This window comes from Mytilus edulis, chromosome 1, assembly GCF_963676685.1.
Source record: "Mytilus edulis chromosome 1, xbMytEdul2.2, whole genome shotgun sequence".
In the NCBI taxonomy this organism is placed as follows: domain Eukaryota; kingdom Metazoa; phylum Mollusca; class Bivalvia; order Mytilida; family Mytilidae; genus Mytilus; species Mytilus edulis.
In genome coordinates this window covers 115,594,761-115,618,121 of record NC_092344.1, presented here as the reverse complement: position 1 = coordinate 115,618,121, position 23,361 = coordinate 115,594,761, and the positions used below count along the sequence as shown (strand labels likewise).

The 23,361-nt window shown below is 33.2% G+C and overlaps 1 protein-coding gene across 1 annotated transcript; it reads right to left on the bottom strand.

Moving 5' to 3' along the window:
- Positions 1-3,671: 3,671 nt before the first annotated feature.
- Positions 3,672-14,092, bottom strand: LOC139501344 (uncharacterized). Its single transcript, XM_071290392.1, has 4 exons — positions 13,982-14,092; positions 11,718-12,440; positions 7,510-7,644; positions 3,672-6,803 (listed from the first exon to the last, which is right to left on the bottom strand). The coding sequence occupies exons 2-4, from the start codon at positions 12,361-12,363 to the stop codon at positions 3,736-3,738; spliced, it is 3,849 nt and encodes a 1,282-aa protein (XP_071146493.1). The 5' UTR covers positions 12,364-12,440; positions 13,982-14,092; the 3' UTR covers positions 3,672-3,735.
- Positions 14,093-23,361: the final 9,269 nt, after the last annotated feature.

The window sequence follows — 23,361 nt, the reverse complement described above, 5'->3', positions numbered from 1 at the left end:
AAAAAAAAAATGTTAACGAGGAAAGCATTAAATATTGAAATATAAACTAAAACATCTTTATAAAATATGTCAAAGAAACTAAGTGTGTGTATGTTAGATCTATTTCTATTTGTATCCATCTTATGAGTAACACCTTTTTCAATTGATTTTTATAGTTTGTTCTTATATTGTACCGTTACGCCATTGTCCCAGGTTAAGGGGAGGGTTGGCTCCTTGATACTAGTATAACCCTGTCACATTCAGTATGTGCCTGTCCGTAATCATCTGTTAAATGGTTGTTGGCGTTTGTTAGTGTGTAACATATATTTGTTTTTCGTTCTTTATTTTGTACAAAAATAAGCCGTTAGTTTTCTCGTTTGAATTGTTTTACATTTGTCATTTCTGATTCCTTTTATAGCTGAATATGCTCATTGTTGAATGTCGTACGATGGCATATAGTTGTTCATTACTGTGTCATTTTGGTCTTTTGTGGTGAGTTGTCTCACTAGCAACCATACATCATCATCTTATTTTTAGAACACATATAACATATTTACATGCAGCTAACTTTTTTTTTATGTAATTGAACGTGTGAACATATATACTAGAAGAAAATTAAACCACAATTAATTAATAGTAGTAAAATATTATAATACAAGAATAATTGTAACTTGTGACACATATAAATCATGAAAACCCACATAACATTTGAATATTTATTCAAGCAAATACCATGTACAACTATATAAGATTAATAGAAAAGAAGAGATTACCGACGAGACAACTATCCACCATGGAACTAATTGACGTAGAAGTTAGTAACTATAGGTCATAATGTCCGTTTCTTTTTTAAATCGTGAATTCAATCATATACGGCAATAGAATATTATAAAAAAAAAGGTATTCATACAAAAACACAAAAGAGAACAAACGCATTTAGACTGTAAAATAGGAAAATACCAAAATCAATAGCTTAAACACATTAAACGAATTGAAAACAAATGACATATTCCTGATTAAGTACAGACATTTCCTCATGTAGAATGGTGTATTAAAACTGGCTTAACAGCTAGCTGGACATATCACTTGTATGGCAGTGGTATACTAATTCATTATATTGACAACAATGTGTCGGCAAAACGAACAGGCATAATAGGTAAAATGGTCAAATGTTGGGGAACCCCAGCCAACATAGTGTTATAATCTTAATCTTTATAAAACATATAAAACTTTTTCAACAAAGAAAAACAAAATGACGTATAGATACCATATATAGACAAAGTACATAAGCAAAAAGAAAAAAAAAGAATAAAAAAAAATTGTCCATAGCACAATAGAACACTTGCGGGATGTATAATTAAATAATTCACGCCAAAAGTATATTAATACCAAAACTAGAGGCTCTTAAGAGCCTGTTTCGCTCACCTTGGTATCTGTGCATATTAAACAAAAGACACAGATCTATGGATTAATGACAAAATTGTTTTTTGGGGATGGTGATGTGTTTGTAGATCTTACTGAACATTCTTGCTACTTACAATGGTCTCTATCTGTAATGAACTTGGCGCATTAGTTACAGAGGAAAATACTTTTTTAAAAATGTACAAAATGTTTGAAAACTGTTAAAATTTGACTGTAAAGGGCAATAACTCCTTAAGGGGTCAACTGACCATTTTGGTCATTTGACTTATTTGTAGATCTTACTTTGCTTAACATTATTGCTGTTTACAGTTTATCTCTATCTATAATAACATTCAAGATAATAACCAAAAAACAGCAAAATTTCCTTAAAAAAATTAGGGACAGCAACAAAACAACCGGTTGTCTGATTCATCTGAAAATTTCAGGGCATATAAACGCTTTGGTTTCAGAGTTATAAGCCAAAATCTACATTTTACCCATATGTTCTAATTTAAGCAATAGCGGCCATAATGATTGGTTGGCCGGGTCACCGCACACATTTTTAAACTAGATACCCCAATGATGATTGGGGCTAAGTATGGTTAAATTTGGCCCAATAGTTTCAGAGAAGATTTTTATAAAAGATAACAAAAATGTACGAAAATTGGTAAAACATGACTAAAGGGCAATAACTCCTTAACGGGTCAACCGACCATTTTGGTCATGATTTGACTTATTTGTAGATCTTACTTTGCTGAACATTATTGCTGTTAACAGTTTATCTCTAACTATACTAATATTCAAGATAATAACCAAAAAACGGCAAAATTTCCTTAAAATTGCCAATTCAGGGACAGTATCCCAACAACCGGTTGTCTGATTTGTCTGAAAATTTCAGGGCAGATAAATGTTGACTTGATAAACAATTAATTCCCTGTCAGATTTGCTCTAAATGCTTCGGTTTCAGAGTTATAAGCCAAAATCTACATTTTACCCCTTTGTTCTATTATTAGCCATGGCGGCCATCTTGGTTTGTTGGCATGTAGTATCTGTACGTTATACCTTGCAACAACAGAGTGAGTGTATATTGTCAAGGCGTGAATCCATCATACTTTCATTTCCAAATGACAGTCAAACATTCTCATTCTCAATATTCGTTATTTATTTGCCACTGGGCGTCCACGTAGCATCAATCAATCAATCAAGTTATTAATACATAATCAATTAATCAATCAATCAATCAATTAATCGTCTTTTTTAAAACAGATCTGAGGAGGAAAGCTTACAAATGTGACATAACATCTATGTCGTCTGTCAACTAAGTACCGAACGTGACAAATTCCCGAATACTGAGTATGACTCTTTTGCAGAGTGTGAATTAACAATGCTATAAGACAGATTTCGGTATTTATAATTCAAACATCAAAATATTTAGTGATGATGTTTCTTTTGTGGGTTTTGTTGGATATTGTGTTATGTCTGATTCTGTATTTTCGGTACATTTCACATATGTCTTGTTTGTCAGTATAGTCGAATTTATTTCCATTTTCGATGGATAAAGTATTGTGTTAGTTCTAATAATTATGACGTCGTCACATCATAAATTTAAAATAGCCTTTCTATATCGCCATTACAATGATAATTGTTTGGATTAGTATTATGAAATAATTGTATCAATTTCAAATTATATATACATGTACGTTACTGTTTGTGCTGTCCAGTGCTGTGGTTAATGGAAGATGTTCGTTGTTAGTCTGCGGATTACATGTTGTAATGTACTATTTTATCATTTATTTGTGCGTATTGTTCTATCCACCATTTTCTACATTTGAAAATGCCAGTACCAAGTCAGGAATATGACAGTTGTTGTCCCTTCGTCTGATGTGTTTTATTATTTGATTTTGCCATTTGATTACGGACTTTCCGCTTTGAATTTTCCTCGGAGTTCAGTATTTTTTGTGAATTTACTTTTTTTTTGTTTGATTGTGCTGTATTCCTGTCGCGTAGTGTTATCATTTTAGCAATATTTTATTTAACATTGCCACATATACTAGCCATAAAACTTGGTTCAGCCCGCAATTATTTTCTTCAATTGTCCTGTTTTAAGTCTTGAATGTGGCAGTTGTTATCAAATAAAACCTTTCTATGTATGTTGGCGTTTGTTTTTGTTGTATTTCAGTGTTTCTGTTGTCCCGTTGTTTTCCTCTTATAGTTGATGTGTTTCTCTTGGTTTTGTTTATAACCCGGCTTTGTTATTATCTCAATCGATTGATGAATTTTGAACAGCGGTAAACTACTGTTGTCTTTATTTATAGATGTTATATTAATTATAATTATGATTAATAGGATGAGTGGTCAATCGTCTGATGAAGTGTCAACAGTTAACAGTTGTACGATATCATTCCGAAATGAAGAACGAGATAAATCTAAAGGACTTCTACCAGCCTCGGTAAGTAAAGTCCTGTCAGCTTCATACTTTAATAATACTTCCACAACTTCTCTATGTCCTTCCTTTGAAGCAATGTGTAGTGGAGTCCATTTCCGAACATCACTTTGATGTACATCAGCTATATTCCTTGATAACAATAGTTCTGCCACACTTGCATGTCCTTTCATGCATGCAATAAATAAAGGTGAACGGTTTTTATCATCACATTTCATTGTTTCAGCATTATATTGTATTAATACTTCAACAATATCTGCATGTCCTTCGTAACATGCTACTTGAAAGGGAGACCAGTTATCCTCGTCAGTTAGTGAATGGTTTGCTTTGTTTTCAAGGAGTAATTTAGCAATATCTGAGTACCCATTCTCACATGCTATTAACAAAGCAGATCGACCATCTCCGTCTAAACGATCGACTTCACAATTATGACTTAATAAAGTTGACATAATTTCAGTAAAACCATTTTCACAGACTATGTGAATAGGACATTTACCGTTCATGTCACAAATGTTTATGTAAAAATTTCGCTCTAACAACATTTGTGCTATAGAATCGTAACCACCTTCACAAGCTGCTATCAAAGGAGACCATTCCGAATAATTAAACGAAAGAACATAATATTCGTCCATGCGTTCCAGTAAAAGTTTTACAATAGAAGTTTGACCAGTTTTACAAGCTACGTATAAAGGAGACTGCTTTCTCTTATCGCATGTAAAAATATCGCACCCGTTTTCTATCAAAAGCTGAATTATTTCACTATATTTTCCTTCAACTGCAAGGAAAAGTGGTGTTCGCCCATATAAACGATCTAAACTATTAATATCTGCGTTTCTGTCCACCAAAATTGCAACTGTATTTGTATGACCCCATTTACAAGCTACGTGTATTGGTGATGACCCATCAGAGTTACATAATGAAATATTGGCTTTATGATCAAGAAGAATTTTCACCACTTCGGAAAAGCCGTTTTCGCAAGCAACAAATAGCGGTGTTTTGTCTTTTTCGTCTCTTTGGTTAATATCGGAGCCATAATCAAGCAGTAATTTTACTAATTGCGGATGCCCCCTTTCACAAGCTACAAACAATGGCGAATGGCCATCAGTATTGCACTGATACATACTAGAACCATTTTCCAACAACATCTTCACTATCACGAAATGTCCAAATTCGCATGCAACATGAAGCGGTGTTTTAAAGTAGCACGTGTCTGATTTGGAGATATCTGACACCTTAAGCAATAGTTTAACTATTTCTGAGTTACCTTCATAGCAAGCCACATAAAAAGGAGATCGCTCCCAGACGTCGCATAAAGATGGATTGCAGTTGTTTAATAAGAGTGTTTCTACAGTAGAAGGATGACCATGTGAAGCGGCAAGAAACAATGCAGTTCTACGAAATTTGTCATAAACGTTGACATTACATCCAAAGTTGATTAACATTTGAACAACATCTTCGTGGCCTTGTGTAGAAGACACTAGAAGCGGCAGTGGAAAGTCTTGATCATCTACCGGATATATTTGATTGCTATTTGGTTTATTTCTTCCAGGCCTTTGCACTCCCATGTTATAGCTTTCTGTGTCTTCCCCAAAAGACGGGTGTTCACTATCCTCAACGGAAGATGAATGATCACTTTGTTCACCGAAAGATGAGTAGTCACTTTCTTCACCGGAAAACGAGTGGTCACTTTCTTCAGCAGAGAGTGAAATAAAATCTTCTGTCTGTTTTCTGCTTTCTATTAAACGTAGCTGAAGTTCGTCCATTTTCTTCAATATGCTTCGTATAATACGTTTATTGTTTAGCATGAATGCAATAAGTTTATCTCTATACTTTTGATTCTGAAGTTGTCTATTTTGAAATGAACTGTATATATGGCCACATTCTAGATCTTTCAATAATCGTTGGAAATACCTATCTTCGTGTTTTTGCGGTATTCTAATGACAGTTTCATCAAAGTCTGATTTAATAGACTCTAACTGATATCGATCGCCAATAAATATAGAATCTGTATATTCAATAAAACATTCTATAATGTCTTGTCCACAAATTACCACTGCGACATCATACACTTTATCATGCACAATGTAATAATTTCTATTAAGTTTCTTTATATATGTATTCTCAAGTCTATCCAGTTGCTGCTGTAGTTCTTTTCTTTTAATTCTGAAGTCTATTCCAAATTCTGTACAAATCGCATGTAATTTATTTTCATGGTCACTGTCTCTCTCAAACCAACTTTCATGCAAATTCCCATTAAACAATAAACATAAAACAAATGCACAATACTGGATTCTGCTTGGATCTTCCTTCATTTCGACTATGTTTTGTTTAAAAATGTCAACAGGGTTTTGAAAAAACTCTCCAATACTTGGTTTCTTATTCTTTGCATACCATTTGCAAAGCAGTGGAAAGAATTGATACAGGTTCAATACATCCGCAATTTCCTTTATTTCCGAGTTGTTAAGGTATCTTTTTGCAATCATCAAACGTTCCTTTTCGAGCAAACACAGTTTTTCTGAATGCAGATTACATTCGTTCGATACGAATATTTTAAGTCGTTGGAGAAGAGTATCTTTCATTATATGCATACGACATGATAAAAGAACTTTAGTATTACCCATATATAACATTTTTTCAATAACTTCTAAATTTGCATACCAACTTTCAACTAGTGGTGCATTTACTGCAATCGTACCAAATGTATTGTCTAAAACAAATACTTGCCGTCTGCTAGAACTAAAATATTGTTTAAAATCGCCCGGTTCACAAACAATTGGTATTATTTCGTATGCCAGTGTTTTCTGTAGAAAAATGGCTACACGGTGAATGATTGACGATTTCCCACTTCCAGGACAGCCAGTGACTGCTATGCATTTACAGCTGTCGCTAATGATAGTGTCGAGAACATATTGAGCCGCTCTTGTAAGAACAAAGTCTTTTTCATCCTCTTGCCATTCCACTAAATAGGTTTCAAATAAATCTACAAAAGTAAGGACATTTTCATGTAAGAATAACAATAAACCTAATACATTAACAATATGTGACTTCGTCAATTTCTGTGACTATATGTATATAAAAATAATATGTGAAGGCAGTTATCTCTGTACCGGAAACTAATCGTTATTGCAAATATTTGTTCAAGATTTAATACTGATTTTGTAAATGTATCTTTCAAGTAAAACGGTTCATATTGAAATAAAATGCTTTCCCGTAAATATCTCATATACATTTCATTAGTCCTTTGTTTACTTATGTTACCTTTTTTAACATCGGACTCGGACATCTTTTAAAAACTAAGTTCTTCTGCGTTTATTGTTGTGTGTTTATTCCACATTGGCTAGATGTATAGGGAAGGGATACGATCTCATAAAAATGTTTAATCTGGCTGCATTTTTGGAACCTCCAGTCTTTGTTAGTCTTGCACATTTTAAAATTTTGGTTCGTTTAGAAGTTTTGGAGTTTAGTGTTGCGTCAATTTAGTCGAACTACTGAAGGTATGCATCATTGTTTAGGGGTCAGCAGAAATTTAGTCCGCCTTCGGATGCGGGATCTTTTGCTGTGTTAAAGACTCATTGGTGGCATTGGTCTGTTTTCTGATCCTTGGTTTGGTTGTTGTCGATTTGACACATTGACCGTTTCTATTCGCTATTCCATTGCTATTCTTGTTAGTGTGAAAATGTATTTACCCATTATGTCTTTGGAAATGACATCTTTCTCGCATAGCTTGTTAGGTTTAAGTGAAGAAAGTAGCATTTCTTCAAGTCTAGCAAGCCGCTCTGCAAAATATTTATTTTCTTCTTCTAACTTAGATATCGTATTGCCTGAAGTAGAACGTATTAATCTATTACACTTTTAAACAAGATTATACATGTACGACAGCTAAATTGTCAATGGTCATCATTTAAAATGGCATCCCTTGGAATAGCAATCACATGTCCATACTTTATATAATATCTATCGACCTTTTGCTTATGGATCATAATCCACTAAAATTTTGTATATAAGTCAACTGCTAATGGTGATTCAACGAACGTTTTAATGTAAAAACGCGACAGTAACCAATCCTCATGAATTTCAGTACACAGACACGAATAGCATGCTGAACATTGATAGTTATAACATACAAATCTTAGTACCTATGTTAATGTTAATTATTTAAACAAAAATACATGAAATACGAAAAACAACTGAATTACGGTGACCTATAGTTGTTAATGTCTGTGTCATTTTGGTCTTTTGTGGATAGTTGTCTCATTGGCAATCATACCACATTTTCTTTTTTATACGTTGTATTAAAATATATATATCCGCTTACTCAGTCCCAATGAATACAATAAGAACTTTGTGTACGATTGTAATAAAAATCAAAGCGCTGTAAGCGCTGAAGGCAGTTAACCAAAAACCAAGGCAACCGTAATTATGAAAACTGTGGCAATGTTGCCTCAACATTAAACATTCATATAAAGTACATTCATGTTTATCTAATGATTTATTTATTAAGGCAAATAATTTATATGTTATCAAGGTTTCAAAAGCAATGCATATATCAATGTATATTTTTTTATGGTGAGTCTGCAGTGGTACAAGTTCCCAATGATTGCAGTTGTTCTACTTGGTAGTTAACCTTGGTTTTATTTGACTGCTAGAAGTTCAAGTTGACTTAGTATGAACATGTAATAGTATGAATGGACTGGTTTCCCTGGAAAGAAAACTGAGTTTGTGTTCTATAGTACAAAAGTTATGAGACACGAATCAGACAAATGTTCACTACAACAGGGATCAAAGGTGAGGTCTGACTGACCTGCCCATAGTAAATGTATTTTAAAATGATTTATTATTTTGTCCCATACATATGAATATGTATAATTTAGGGGTGGGGATCTCAACGGTTTTCAATTCTCAAACAGGATGGGGTAGGCAGAGGATTTAGGGGGGCAGGGGGCCTGCCCCCCCCCCTTTTTGGGAAAAAACTTGGTTGCTTATATAGGGAATCACTGAAGCGTGACTGGAGCGGGCCCCCACTTATGAAAATTTCTGGATCCGCCACTTGGGGTAGGGTGACCCTAGGGACTTCCCCTACATTTCATTTTATTTGTTATATTGTCCCATACATGAATATATATGGTTTAGGGATGGGGATCTCATTGGTTTCCAACTTCTCAAACAGGAGGGGTAGGGTGACCCCAGGGACTCCATCTATATTTCATTTAATTAGTTATATTGGCTCATACATGAATATATATTGTTTTGGTGTGGGGATCTCAACCGTTTCCAAGTTCTCAAACAGGAGGGTTGGGGTGACCACAGGGACTTCCCCTATATTTTATTTGATTTGTTATATTGTCCCATACATGAGAATATATGGTTTAGGGGTAAGGATCTTGACCATTTCCAAGTTCTCTAACAGAAGGGTGTACAGTGACCTCAGGGACCCCCCTATCTTTCATTTGAATTGTTATCTTGTCCCGTCCATGAATATATTATATGGTTAAAAGGTGGCGATCTCAACGGGTTTCAAATTCTCAAACAGGAGGGGGTGGGGTGACCCAAGGGACTCCCCCTATATTTCATCTGATTTGTTATATTGTCCCATACATGAATATATATGGTTTAGGGGTGGGGATCTGGACCATTTTTAAATTCTAAAACAGGAAGGGTGGGGTGACCCCCAGCGACTCTTCCTATATTTCATTTGATTTTTCATATTGTCACAAACATGAATATATATGGTTAAGGGGTGTGGATCTCGACCATTTCCAAGTTCTCAAACAGGAGGGGGTGGGGTAACTCCAGGGACTCCCCCTATATTTCATTTTATTTATTATATTGTCCCATACTTGAATATATGCAGGGGCGGAGTCAGGGGGGGGGGGGTGTTGCGGGCTTGCACCCCCCTTAAATTTGCAAAGCATGGGTTGTTCTCAGCTTAATAAAGACTATTCCAATAATTTTACCTCAAATTTTTTTAGCCTCGCTCTGCTCGGCGAAAATTTAAGTTTGTGCCCCTCCTAGGCTAAAATCCTGGATCTGCCCCTCATATGGTTTAGGGGTGGGGAGCTCAATCGTTTCCAAGTTATCAAACATGAGGGGGAAGAGTGGCCCAAAGAATGCCACCTATATATCATATGATTTAAATTTATTACATTTAGGTATATATAATATAGTTGCATTATTTGTGAAAATAAAGAAACTTTCAGCTACTTTAATTGACCCTTCAATATTGAGAAAAACAAATAACCCTTCGAAATTGCAGTAATATCATATGTTTACACTGTAAAAGCATCTCATATGCATTATCATCATTTATCACTGATAAAGAAAATTTAGACTGTGACCATGAACATGTATATTGTTAGATATACTGTTCCCAGCTGTCACATTGTATTGGATTTTTAAATTAAAATTTGTCAAAAAGTAATTTTGAGTTTCTGTTTAAAATATTTTTCTGCTTTTTCTTTCTTTTACATATATCTTTTGGTTTTCAATTCTAGTGTTTATATTCATTTACCATGCATAGATTTATGTTTTCACCTGCTTTGATTTATTTTGTAAATGATCGCCTAACCCGGAATTATCCTTATCCGCTTCCGGAATCGGTTCCGATATTGTAAAATTTTGTCTTCACGGCCGCCATTGTTATGTGTTTACAATGTTGTTTTTGTCAATCAGATACGATTTTACTCGAATTTATACAATATTTGTCGGCGATTTTCATAAAGCTAGCGGTTGAACAAAATGAACATCGCTGTCATGAATAATAATGATAAAAATAAGTGTTTAGCTCGTTTAATTGGAGACTTTGGTGACTTGTATGGAAGGTTTGCAAAGTAATTTCTTATTTTCTTTCAAGTGGAAGGTGACTACGTCGTTCGTAGCTAGAAACCAACTATCCTAGTCGAAATTCCGCTTGCAAAGTGGAAGGTCGCGGACCTCGGACCACCACTAATTTGCACACCTGCCTCCAAATTGAAAAGCTACGAAAATGTCTTTTTCTATAAATTAGAAATTGCCGCCAACAGCGTGAACAGTTGACTTATTATATAATAGACTACTGACGTAATTGTACTACGTATTGATGACAAACAATATCCCTACGACTTTTGACATTTGGGAAATCTATACTACATGTCTTAAGAGATTTTCGGCAATTAAATATTTCATACAATTGTTCTTTGACATCTCAGCTAAAAGCACAAGTCATAATGAACTACACAAGGATTCTTAATAAGCACTACTTCCTATGTGTAACTTCAAAACTTTTGGATAAATCGACGATCATTTAAGGTTTTTCTGGTCATATTTTTTGTAATCCAGAATAAAAAGTATTAAAAAAGTGTTCAATTAGTTATATATAACATAGAAGCGAGCTAGATAATAACAATGGCAAGTATTTCAGCATTTATTGGGTAGAACACAAATCTAGGGCGCTCCCATAATGCAGCTTAACTGCATAAAAACCAGGGTTGTGTTATCATGTGAGCAGATGTTCAACATTGATTTGAACTTTCACCTTGTGCTATGTCATGTTCTTTAATCTTCATACCTTTGATAAAATTAAGCACATTTACCGTTACATGTTGCAAGTGATTAGAATCATTTATAGTGTAAACTTTTTTTCATTTTATGACTTCTAAACTTTTCTCTCACTTATACTGCTGAATGCAACATGCTTAGTGTCATAGCGAGAAATACCAAATTTCAAGTCTTTTATTTCATCCGGCCAGGGATCGAACCAACTGCATCGTGCTCTCGAGGCGATCATGATACTAACAGACCTTCGAGGCAGTTATCTTAATGAATTCTATCATTTTCATTGATATACAGTACAAATGACTATCTGATCAATTACAGTTTGACTATTGTGCATATATATCTTAAAGTCTTAATTGTTCACCTTTCATTTTAAGATCTTCTACCTCTATTCGAACTCTGCCAACTTCATCTTTTATATCTTCTTCGTTTTTAACCAAATCCGTGATTGTTTTTATAAATTGTTCTTCTGATTTCTGGTCCATGCAACAAGTTTCAAGCTGTTCAAATTTGAATAAAAAATGACCATGTGGTTTGCCTAAATAATTTTCTAGTCGCTTTGTTAAACCTTTAAAGATTGAAAAGTACTCCGCAAGATCTTTATCAGTGACTTTGGTTTCTCCTTTGTGTAAAATTTCGTTCCTCAGTCGTCTTATTCTTTCGACATCATCGCCTATAGTCAATTCATGAACCATGGGATCCTGGGGATGATCCCAACCACGTGTCGGACATGGCACAAGGTTAAGATTTCGTATAATTTTATATAGAAGTTGTATGTCAAATTTAGAGTATCCATCAGTAGCAACATTGGTTATACGTTGCCATTCAACTGGTCTAAGTATACGATCAGCAAAATATTTATTGGCGTGACAATCTTTGAAAAGCATAACAGGTGGTTCCATTAACAATAAAAGTTCGCGTAACACTTCAGGAAGTAGTTCTTGGGCTGCATGTCCAAGTCTTGCATAGTTTGTGATATAGTTTTCATTTAACGCTGATGAAGTAGCCATTTTTCAGTTTCCCGACATTACGTGTCTGTACCAACACTGCACTGGGATTTTACATCACTAAATCTGTAGGCTGTAATCTATAAAACAAAGCAATAAAATTGAGAATGGAAATGGGGAATGTGTCAAAGAGACAACAACCCGACCATAGAAAAAACAACAGCAGAAGGTCATCAACAGGTCTTCAATGTAGCGAGAAACACGAATTATGGAAAAATACAAAGTGTTTCCGCAATTTTTTAACCCTACTGATCTTAGGTGTTTTCGAGCAATCTTGTATACAAGAGTATATACAACGTTAATAACTTGCTTTCATAAAATCTTTTAAACATTCTATTCAACGATGGTAGGACTCATTGTTCTTACAATAGAAGACAATTTACAAATATTTTTGGGGAAATCTAGATCCAAAACAGAAGTGTGTAATAAGAAACAGAGAAAAAGAAGGATGTTTTTTATCAACTAATTGGTGTTTGTTTGCGTTCAGTAGCAAATGTTTAGGACGAGACAAAATATATAAGAAATTGGCAAAAGAGTGACCAGGATAAAGGACAGGGAGTTCGACTGCACCTTGAAATGAAGTATGTTGGATTGGGAGAGATCCAACAGGCCTCCTACCAAATAAAGAATTCTTAAAACATACAGAGAACGTGGTACTTTCCTTAGGCATCAGATTTGATATTGAGAAAAAAACTGGTATGCGCTGTTATACATTCTGCACAGCCAAACGGATTCCTCTCTTTAACAGATATATCTTTCACCATGAAAGGCCGTGTTTGGTTGTGGTGCCACTATTTGAGTATCTTCATCTTAATTGTCTCAAGAGAATTCGCTTGGGTTATTACAATATAATGAAGTAAGGAGACAGAAGGTTACCGATATTAAAATATATATCGATATATGTGCACGACATAAATCAGGACAAATGAGATGGAAAAACTGCCATCCAAATATTTAATGAAATAACAAAGCTAAAGTTGGAATTTTAAGCAAGAATTATTTCTTTCAATTGTCTTATCTCTTCATTAAGATGCCAGCGTCAAAATTAGGTAATTATCATATATAAACTGTTTTGTTGTTCAATACTTACAATGGCTTAATTTTTTGAGAAAATTTCATTCTATAAAATAACAATCTAACGAAAATTAGTTCTCGTTGTCGATATTTCACGCGCGGGAGCCGTATAAACAACGAGGAGCAAGTGCGGAAAACAAATTTTAATTAGATTGATAACATAATTTCAAGGATTTTTTTAGAATGCCTTCTCGTTTATCTAATCATTTTGTAAAATGTCTTTCACGTTTTTCAAAACAATTCTGGCAGGGGGTTTAGGGAATACCTAAAGATATTGGGCAATATTATTTTAAAAAGTACATGGACGAGAAGTATGATATGGAAAAGAACACAATCAACACTGGAAAATAACCTTGAATGTAAATATAGAAAATCGATTGAAAATACAGAGAAAATATAAAATGACTAAATTCACCAAGTGCATTGCTGTGAAAAACTATTCAGACATAAAGTGACTAGCGAGTCGATTATATATATTAATATATATAATATCCAAGCTATTCTGGATTGTTTAAACGGGAAACAGTCCGAGAATCTATCTACTCACTGTGATAAATACTGTTATCTAACATGTCTGCCATCTACTGGATTCTAACGTTTACTTCCTTTAAAACTATTTTTAGATGACCCTGATTAAATCGCAAAAACTTATGTACTGTTCTTAGATTTTCGATCTATGACTTTGTACGTTTATGATATGAACTCGGCAAAAAAAAAAAGAAAAGGCAGGCATGTTTTCCCACTCTTCTGCGTGTGGACTTAAATAGATGTTATAGTGTTGGCTAAACTAACACACATGAATGCCATACAGGATTTACATAATGCAGGCATATATTCACAGGCACTTAATCCAGTGCTTGTGCATATATGAGATAATTACAAATTTTTCGGTGTCCGCTAAATCAATATCTAATGTGATCACTATAACGCCAAAGAAAAGATTATAATAAGTATCATGAAACTCATCAAAACAGTTCTGAGTCATGAAATCCATATAGTTACCATTGGTTTATGGTACCGGTTATTGTACTGCTTAAACATCATCTCTATCTGTTTGTAACAATGATTATGTGTGGCTGCAAGGCACGGGCGATTGCGACACTAATTAACTCATCTTTAAAACGAGGTCAAGGTTAGACAATGCCTATCTCATAAACAACCGCTTTACAATTTGTGTTTACCAAGTAAGTATAAGAGATATTTAGGTTATTTAAAAGTTGTTAGTGCTAGGGGTCCTACTAAAATGCGCCCGGGAGCGCCCGGGGAAAAGAAAAAAGCGCCCGGAGAAGAAAATATAGCGCCCGGGGAACAGAAAAAGCGCCCGGGAAAATAAATAGATATTTTATTGGCATGAGACAACTTTGTTAAGTTACGGACATTGTTTTTTTGTTGTTTTTTTTAGACAATTAAGTAATTTGCAAATTCAGATAATAGACATTTGTAATAAAGCACAAAACCAATATGAATATTTCAAATTTAACAATAGTATATGAATACTATTTCGAAAGACTGATAATGGATCACAGTTTATGCGGAAGATTTATAACATGTAAGACATCAAAAGACATGTTTTTCAAAAACGCTATCAAAATGAAAAATGTATAAGACAACTCTTTCACAGTTTTAGTTTTATAAAAAGATATAATAAATTTATCTCAGCATCTGTATAAAAAAGTGTTCACCATGCAGTTGCGAAAATATTAGACATCAGGCACCGATTAGTTTTAGTAACAAAATATACATTTTGATTGAGGACAATGTCTTTCATGATTCTTCTATATACTCTTATTTATATCTATTTACTTACTTATATACAATTTTGAAATCTAAAATGTAAAAGTACAACAACACTTCAGATGTAACATCGTACATATCCCTATTTATATTCAGGACAAAACTGATTAACAAGCATTGATTAGTTATTTTTTAAGGAAAAAAAATATTGTTATAAAATATTATTTTTTTTTCTCCCGGGCGCTAATTTTCTTCTCCGGGCGCTAATTTTCCTTCTCCGGGCGCTTTTTCTTATCCCCGGGCGCTTTTTCCTTTCCCGGGCGCTCCCGGGCGCTTTTTAGTAGGACCGAGTGCTAGTGTCTAGAAAAAAATTACCAAATAACTTCCAAATATGACTTTTGTCATGTGGCAAATATATAACTAGGGAATTACCATATTCGGTCTTCTCAACAAACTAATCTTGCCTGAGGCCCTCGCATATAAATTGTCGAATGTCAAACGATAACCTAGCAGTTATTGTTCACATCTTAGTTGTCTCATTATTAATTAGGGTCTCAGTGCAGGTGTGTTTGATTCCGATCCTAATTGAATTGCTAGTTTTTCCTGTCGAATATCAGTGGTTATTTCTGGCTTATTTCTCTGATAAAAACATGACCACCCTGGTATTTTCAATAGTGCTAAAAGTGGTTTTAAACACCAACAATCAATCAATCATTTGTGATCATTCCAGATCCTTACTTGTATATAGAGGCTTATGTTGCTTACATAGCAATATTATGCCATAAACTCATCATAGATACCAGAATAACAAATTTGTACGCCAGACGTGCGTTTCGTGTTCACAAGACTCATCAGTGTGGCTCAAATAAAAATAAAAAGGCCAAACAAAGTACGAAGTTGAAGAGCATTGATGACCCAAAATCCCTTAAGATTTTGTTAAATACAGCTAAGATAGTATATTTGTGCTGAACACTGGGCTGGTGATACCCTCGGGACAAAACTCTGCACCAGCATTGGCACTGTCCCAGTGATTGTAAATAATCTAGTCATAGATACATAGATACCAGTATACAAATTTGACATGCATTATAATCTGGTATTCAATCCTATTTATCAAGCACTCGTTCCCCTTACGCAATTATTACAGTACAATAAAAATGGTAGACCTCTTCTTTCTGAGACTCCTTTGTCACAATAAGATTTTCCGTTTATATCAAATATTCAAAATATTGAGACACATACAATTCAATGCAACGATTCTTAAAAATACAAATAATAATTCATAGCAACTAGTCTTATACCTTCCCATAACAATCTCTTGCAACAACTCTTTGAAGACTCATAACAATTCAGTACTTTCGACTCTTAAAAAATTATACACATAACATTTGACAACTATTAGCATATCGAAATGCACTATTGTATTGTTTATTTTTATATTTCTCTGTCCTGAATGTTCTTGCATGTATTTGTACTGTAGTCCTGTCATATATTGTTGTCATTTTAGTGTTATATTAAACATTGACATAAAAGCGCGAGGTTTCGCTTGCCACAAAACCAGGTTCAACCCACTATTTTTTTTCTTAAAATGTCCTGTAACAAGTCTGGAAAATGGCAGTCGTTATCTTACAGTTCGTTTCTGTGTGTATTACATTGTCGTTTGGTTGTTGTTGCATTTGTTGATTGATGTGTTTCCCTCGGTGTTAGCTTGTAACCCGGATTTGTTTCTCTCAATCGATTTATGACTTTCGAACAGCGGTATTCTACTGTTGCCTTTATATAACACTTCATTGAAACAACTCTTTTATGACCATTTATCAATTCATTGCAATAATTCTTATAAGACCATTTATCAATTCATTGCAATAATTCTTATAAGACCAGAAAACAATTTGTTACAACAACTATGAATACTACACCGCAACTAATTGCAAGAACATAGCAATTATTTGCAACAGTTTAATTAATGATCAAATAACAAAGCATTGCAACATAAACGCAACAGTAGTATACCGCTGTTTCGTAATTCATAAATCGAGTGAGAAAAAAAAATTGTAAGGGTTCTACGGAACCCAGTGTCTCGCCTACTCTTTCTGTTAATCGCAGGCTCAACAAAAATGAGGAAATAAATCAATAAAATATTCCTGTTGATATTATCTTTAAATTGTAAGAAGCTTCTGTCCAAGTTTGGTAAAAATCCAGGATAGTTTATGAATATAATACTGTTTAAAAACTTTTAACTGCAGAATAAATGTAATGTCAACTGGAAGAAAAATAAATTTCCTTCTAGATACTAGCTTTTGATCATAAACAAGCTTCTGTCCAAGTTTGGTACAAATCCAAAATAGTATAAGAAAGCTAAATTTTAAAAAGCTTAACTACAGAGTGAATGTGTTGTTTCCTGGCAGAAAATCTAAGTCCATTTAAAAGTAAAATACGAAAAAATGGAATTTTATTTTTACAAAATTTCCTTCTAGATACTAGCTTTTGATCATTAACAAGCTTCTGTCAAAGTTTGGTACAAATCCAAAATAGTATAAGAAAGTTATTTAAATTTTAAAAAGTTTAACCACAGAGTGAATGTGTTGTTTCCTGGCAGAAAATCTAATATAAAAAAGAAGATGTGGTATGATTGCCAATGAGACAACTATCCACAAAAGACCAAAATGACACAGACACCAACAACTATAGGTCACCGTACGGCCTTCAACAATGAGCAAAGCCCATACCGCATAGTCAGCTATAAAAGGCCCCGATAAGACAATGTAAAACAATTCAAACGAGAAAACTAACCTTATTTATGTAAAACAAGAGTGCACACGCTGAAATGTCTCGCCTTCTATACTAATCATTGATATTATGTTGATAGTCCTAAGTATAAAGTTAAGCTTTATAACAACTGTCACATAAACTTAACATTAACCAAGATAACTAAACAAAGACCAATGAACCTTGAAAATGAGGTCAAGGTCAGATGAACCATGCCAGACAGACATGTACATTTCGCAATGCTTCTATACAACATATATAGTTGACCTGTTACTTATAGTTTAAGAAAAATAGACCAAAACACAAAAACTTAACACAGTGCAATGAACCGTGAAAATGAGGTCACGGTCAAATAAAACCTGCACGACTGACATAAAGATCATAAAATATTTCCATACACCAAATATAGTTGACCTATAGCATATAGTATTAGATAAAAAGACCAAAACTCAAAAACTTAACATTGACCACTGAACCATGAAAATGAGGTCAAGGTCACATGACATCTGCCCGCTAGACATGTACACCTTACAATCATTCCATACAACAAATATAGTAGACCCTAGCATATAGGTAAAAAAGAGGCACACAGACAAAGCATATTAGCAACCAGATGCTCCGCAGGGCGTAGCTTTATACGACCGCAGAGGTTGAACCCTGAACGGTTAGGGCAAGTATGGACACAACATTCAAGCTGGATTCAGCTCTAAATTTGGATTGTGATTAAATAGTTGACACAGCATAGGTTTCTGACACAGAATGAATGTGTTCTAATGAACTTAAAATTTTTGTTTCTCTTAGAGCAATTCACTATGCTGTTGAATATTAATCCTCTCAAAAAAATGTTTGAAGAAATTTTCTTTTTTATTTATGAAATTTCAAATGAGAATAATTGAACCCAATTTTTTTAATTACATCCCCCTTTCCCTTATTCCAAAACTAATCTCAATTAAAATTTCTAATGGAGTTTGCAACAATAACTACTCATTTAAATACATCATAAAATATTAAGATGTAAAAAAACTGCTTGTTATCACTGAATGGTAAAGATTATTTTAATTTATCAGTTGGTAGTAAAAAGTGAATATACATTGTATATTGTATATAACAAAGATTTAAGTTGATTCTGGACAAAGAAAGATAACTCCAATTAAAAAAAAATCTTGCTATTGCACAATATTTTGCAATTAGATATTTCTTGCTTACTATTCTGGACAAAGAAAGATAACTCTAATTAAATTTTTTTTTGATATTTCACAATATTGTGCAATTAGATATTTCTTGCCATTGCACAATACTGTGCAATTGAAAAGACTTGCTATTGCACAATACTTAATATAATAATTTAATATCCTGATTTGGACCAACTTGAAAACTGGGCCCATAATAAAAAATCTAAGTACATTTTTGGATTCAGCATATCAAAGAACTTCAAGATTTCAATTTTTGTTAAAATCAGACTAAGTTTAATTTTGGACCCTTTGGACTTTAGTGTAGACCAATTTGAAAACAGGACCAAAAATGAAGAATCTACATACACAGTTAGATTTGGTATATCAAAGAACCCCATTTATTCAATTTTTGATGAAATCAAACAAAGTTTAATTTTGGACCCCGATTTGGACCAACTTGAAAACTGGGCCAATAATCAAGAATCTAAGTACATTTTTAGATTCAGCATATCAAAGAACCTAACTGATTCATTTTTTGTCAAAATCAAACTAAGTTTAATTTTGGACCCTTTGGACCTTAATGTAGACCAATTTGAAAACGGGACCAAAAGTTAAGAATCTACATACACAGTCATGACAGTTAGATTCAGCATATCAAAGAACCCCAATTATTCAATTTTGATGAAATCAAACAAAAGTTTAATTTTGGACCCTTTGGGCCCCTTATTATGTTGGGACCAAAACTCCCAAAATCAAACCCAACCTTTCTTTTATGGTCATAAACCTTGTGTTTAAATTTCATAGATTTCTATTTACTTATACTAACGTTATGGTGCGAAAACCAAGAAAAATGCTTATTTGGGTCCCTTTTTGGCCCCTAATTCCTAAACTGTTGGGACCTAAACTCCCAAAATCAATACCAACCTTCCTTTTGTAGTCATTAACATTGTGTTTAAATTTCATTGATTTTTATTTACTTAAACTAATGTTATTGTGCGAAAACCAAGAATAATGCTTATTTGGGCCCTTTTTTGGCCCCTAATTCCTAAACTGTTGAGACCAAAACTCCCAAAATCAATCCCAACCGTTCTTTTGTGGTCATAAACCTTGTGTCAAAATTTCATAGATTTCTATTAACTTTAACTAAAGTTATAGTGTGAAAACCAAGAAAATGCTTATTTGGGCCCTTTTTGGCCCCTAATTCCTAAAATGTTGGGACCAAAACTCCCAAAATCAATACCTACCTTCCTTTTGTGGTCATAAACCTTGTGTTAAAATTTCATAGATTTCCATTCACTTTTACTAAAGTTAGAGTGCGAAAACTAAAAGTATTCGGACGCCGGACGACGACGACGACGACGACGACGCCAACGTGATAGCAATATACGACGAAAATTTTTTCAAAATTTGCGGTCGTATAAAAAACGAAAACACGAATACAGAAATTATCATAGAACAATTACACCATGACGGGATGTCCGAGTCACGTCAAATAAATCCCACAAAAAGAACACACTAAAAAGTAAAAGTAGTATTTTAAAAAACAAATAAAGGAATACTATAAAACGTTATTAAGATAATAAACAATGTCAGTATCCGAATCTATACTTCAAAACCATCGTGTATTATTTGTGAAGCTGATACGATATATTGCAACAACTCTTTTAAGACAACAAAACAATATATTATTAACAACTCTTGTAAGATCTTATATTACAATTAATTACAACCACTCTTTCTTAGACAACATAATACTGCATTGCAACATCTCTTTTTTTGCCCATATAACAAATCCTTACCATGACTCTTTTAAATCAACTGAACAATTCATTTCAAAAACTCTTTTCAATCGATATTGCAAATCTTCACTATGACTCCTTTAAACCCAAGTAATAGTAACAACTCTTTTAAGGCAACATTATATCTCATAGCTACAACATTTTTTGACTACACAATTCCTTCAATTTCATAGACCAGGTTTAATCCATCATTTTCTACATAAAGAAATTTAAGACCAGATAACAATTTATTGTAACAACTCTTTTAAGACAACATAACAACTCATTGCAACAACTCTTTTTAGACACCAAAATAGTTCATTGCCATAAATCTTTAATGACCATATAACCATTCATTGCAACAATTCTTTGAAGATGATTTACTTGTTTAAAGTAACAGTTCTGTTTAGAAGGCATAATAATTCATTGTAACAACTCTTTTGAGATCAAAGATCAATTCATTGTAACAACTCAGTTCAGACATTGTAACAACTCTTTTTAAACAACGAAATAATTCATTGCCATAAATCTTTAATGATCATATAATCATTCATTGCAACAACTCTTTGAAGATGATTTACTTGTTTAAAGTAACAATTCTGTTTAGACGGCATAATAATTCATTGTAATGACTCTTTTTAGACAACAAAGTAATTCATTGTAAAAACTCTTTTTGGACATTGTAACACCTCTTTTTAGACAAAAATAATAATTCATTGTAACAACTCTGTTAAGACAACATAACAATTCATTGTTACAACTCTGTAATGACATCATAACAATTCATTGTTACAACTCTGTTAAGACATCATAACAATTCATTGTTACAACTCTGTTAAGACAACATAACAATTCATTGTTACAACTCTGTTAAGACATCATAACAATTCATTGTTACAACTCTGTTAAGACATCATAACAATTCATTGTTACAACTCTGTTAAGACATCATAACAATTCATTGTTACAACTCTTTCAAGACATCATAACAATTCATTGTTACAACTCTGTTAAGACATCATAACAATTCATTGTTACAACTCTGTTAAGACATCATAACAATTCATTGTTACAACTCTGTTAAGACATCATAACAATTCATTGTTACAACTCTGTTAAGACATCATAACAATTCATTGTTACAACTCTGTTAAGACAACATAACAGTTCATTGTTACAACTCTGTTAAGACATCATAACAATTCATTGTTACAACTCTGTTGAGACAACATAAAAATTCATTGTTACAACTCTGTTGAGACAACATAACAATTCATTGTTACAACTCTGTTAAGACATCATAACAATTCATTGTTACAACTCTGTTAAGACATCATAACAATTCATTGTTACAACTCTGTTAAGACATCATAACAATTCATTGTTACAACTCTGTTAAGACAACATAACAGTTCATTGTTACAACTCTGTTAAGACATCATAACAATTCATTGTTACAACTCTGTTGAGACAACATAAAAATTCATTGTTACAACTCTGTTGAGACAACATAACAATTCATTGTTACAACTCTGTTAAGACATCATAACAATTCATTGTAACAACTCTGTTAAGACAACATAACAATTCATTGTAACAACTCTGTTAGGACAACATAACAATTCATTGTTACAACTCTGTTAAGACAACATAACAATTCATTGTTACAACTCTGTTAAGACATCATAACAATTCATTGTTACAACTCTGTTAAGACATCATAACAATTCATTGTTACAACTCTGTTAAGACAACATAACAATTCATTGCTAAAACTCTTTTTAGACAACAAAATAATTAATCGCAACAATGCTTTTATGACAAAATAACAATTCATTTTACACCTATTTTTAGACCACCTAACAACTCATTTCAACAACTCTTTTAAGACCATTACTATGACTGTTGATACCTTACATGGTAATGTATTGTAAAACCTCTTCTATGATCACATAACATGTCATTGCAACAACTTTCAAAGGTCTTATTACAATTCATTACAACAACTTTTTTGAAGGTCCTTTAACAATTCATTGCAACAACTATTTTAAGACCACATAATAGTTTATTGTAACAACTCTAATAGGGATCCACAAATGTCCTTTGCAAGGCAAAATTTCTGTCTCTATTTAAAACATCCTCTCTTCTATTGGATTTAATTCATTCATCCCATTTTGGAAACCAACTATTTGAATTATAACTATAATAAAAATTAGGAAGTGTCATATGATTGCCAATGAGACAACTATCTACCAAAGTTCAAATGGAAGTGGATATAAGCATTGGAGGTGTCAGGTGTTGATGGTTGATGTGGTCTGTCTTATTATTTTGTGTGTGACTCCTGTTATATATCGAAGTAGTATTAATATTCTTGTTTTTTTTTAATAATACAAATTATCTATCAGTTTAAGTTTGGTTGAACATTTGTTGTCCAAATTAATGAAAAATCTATTTTTAATTGTAACTGTCGAAAT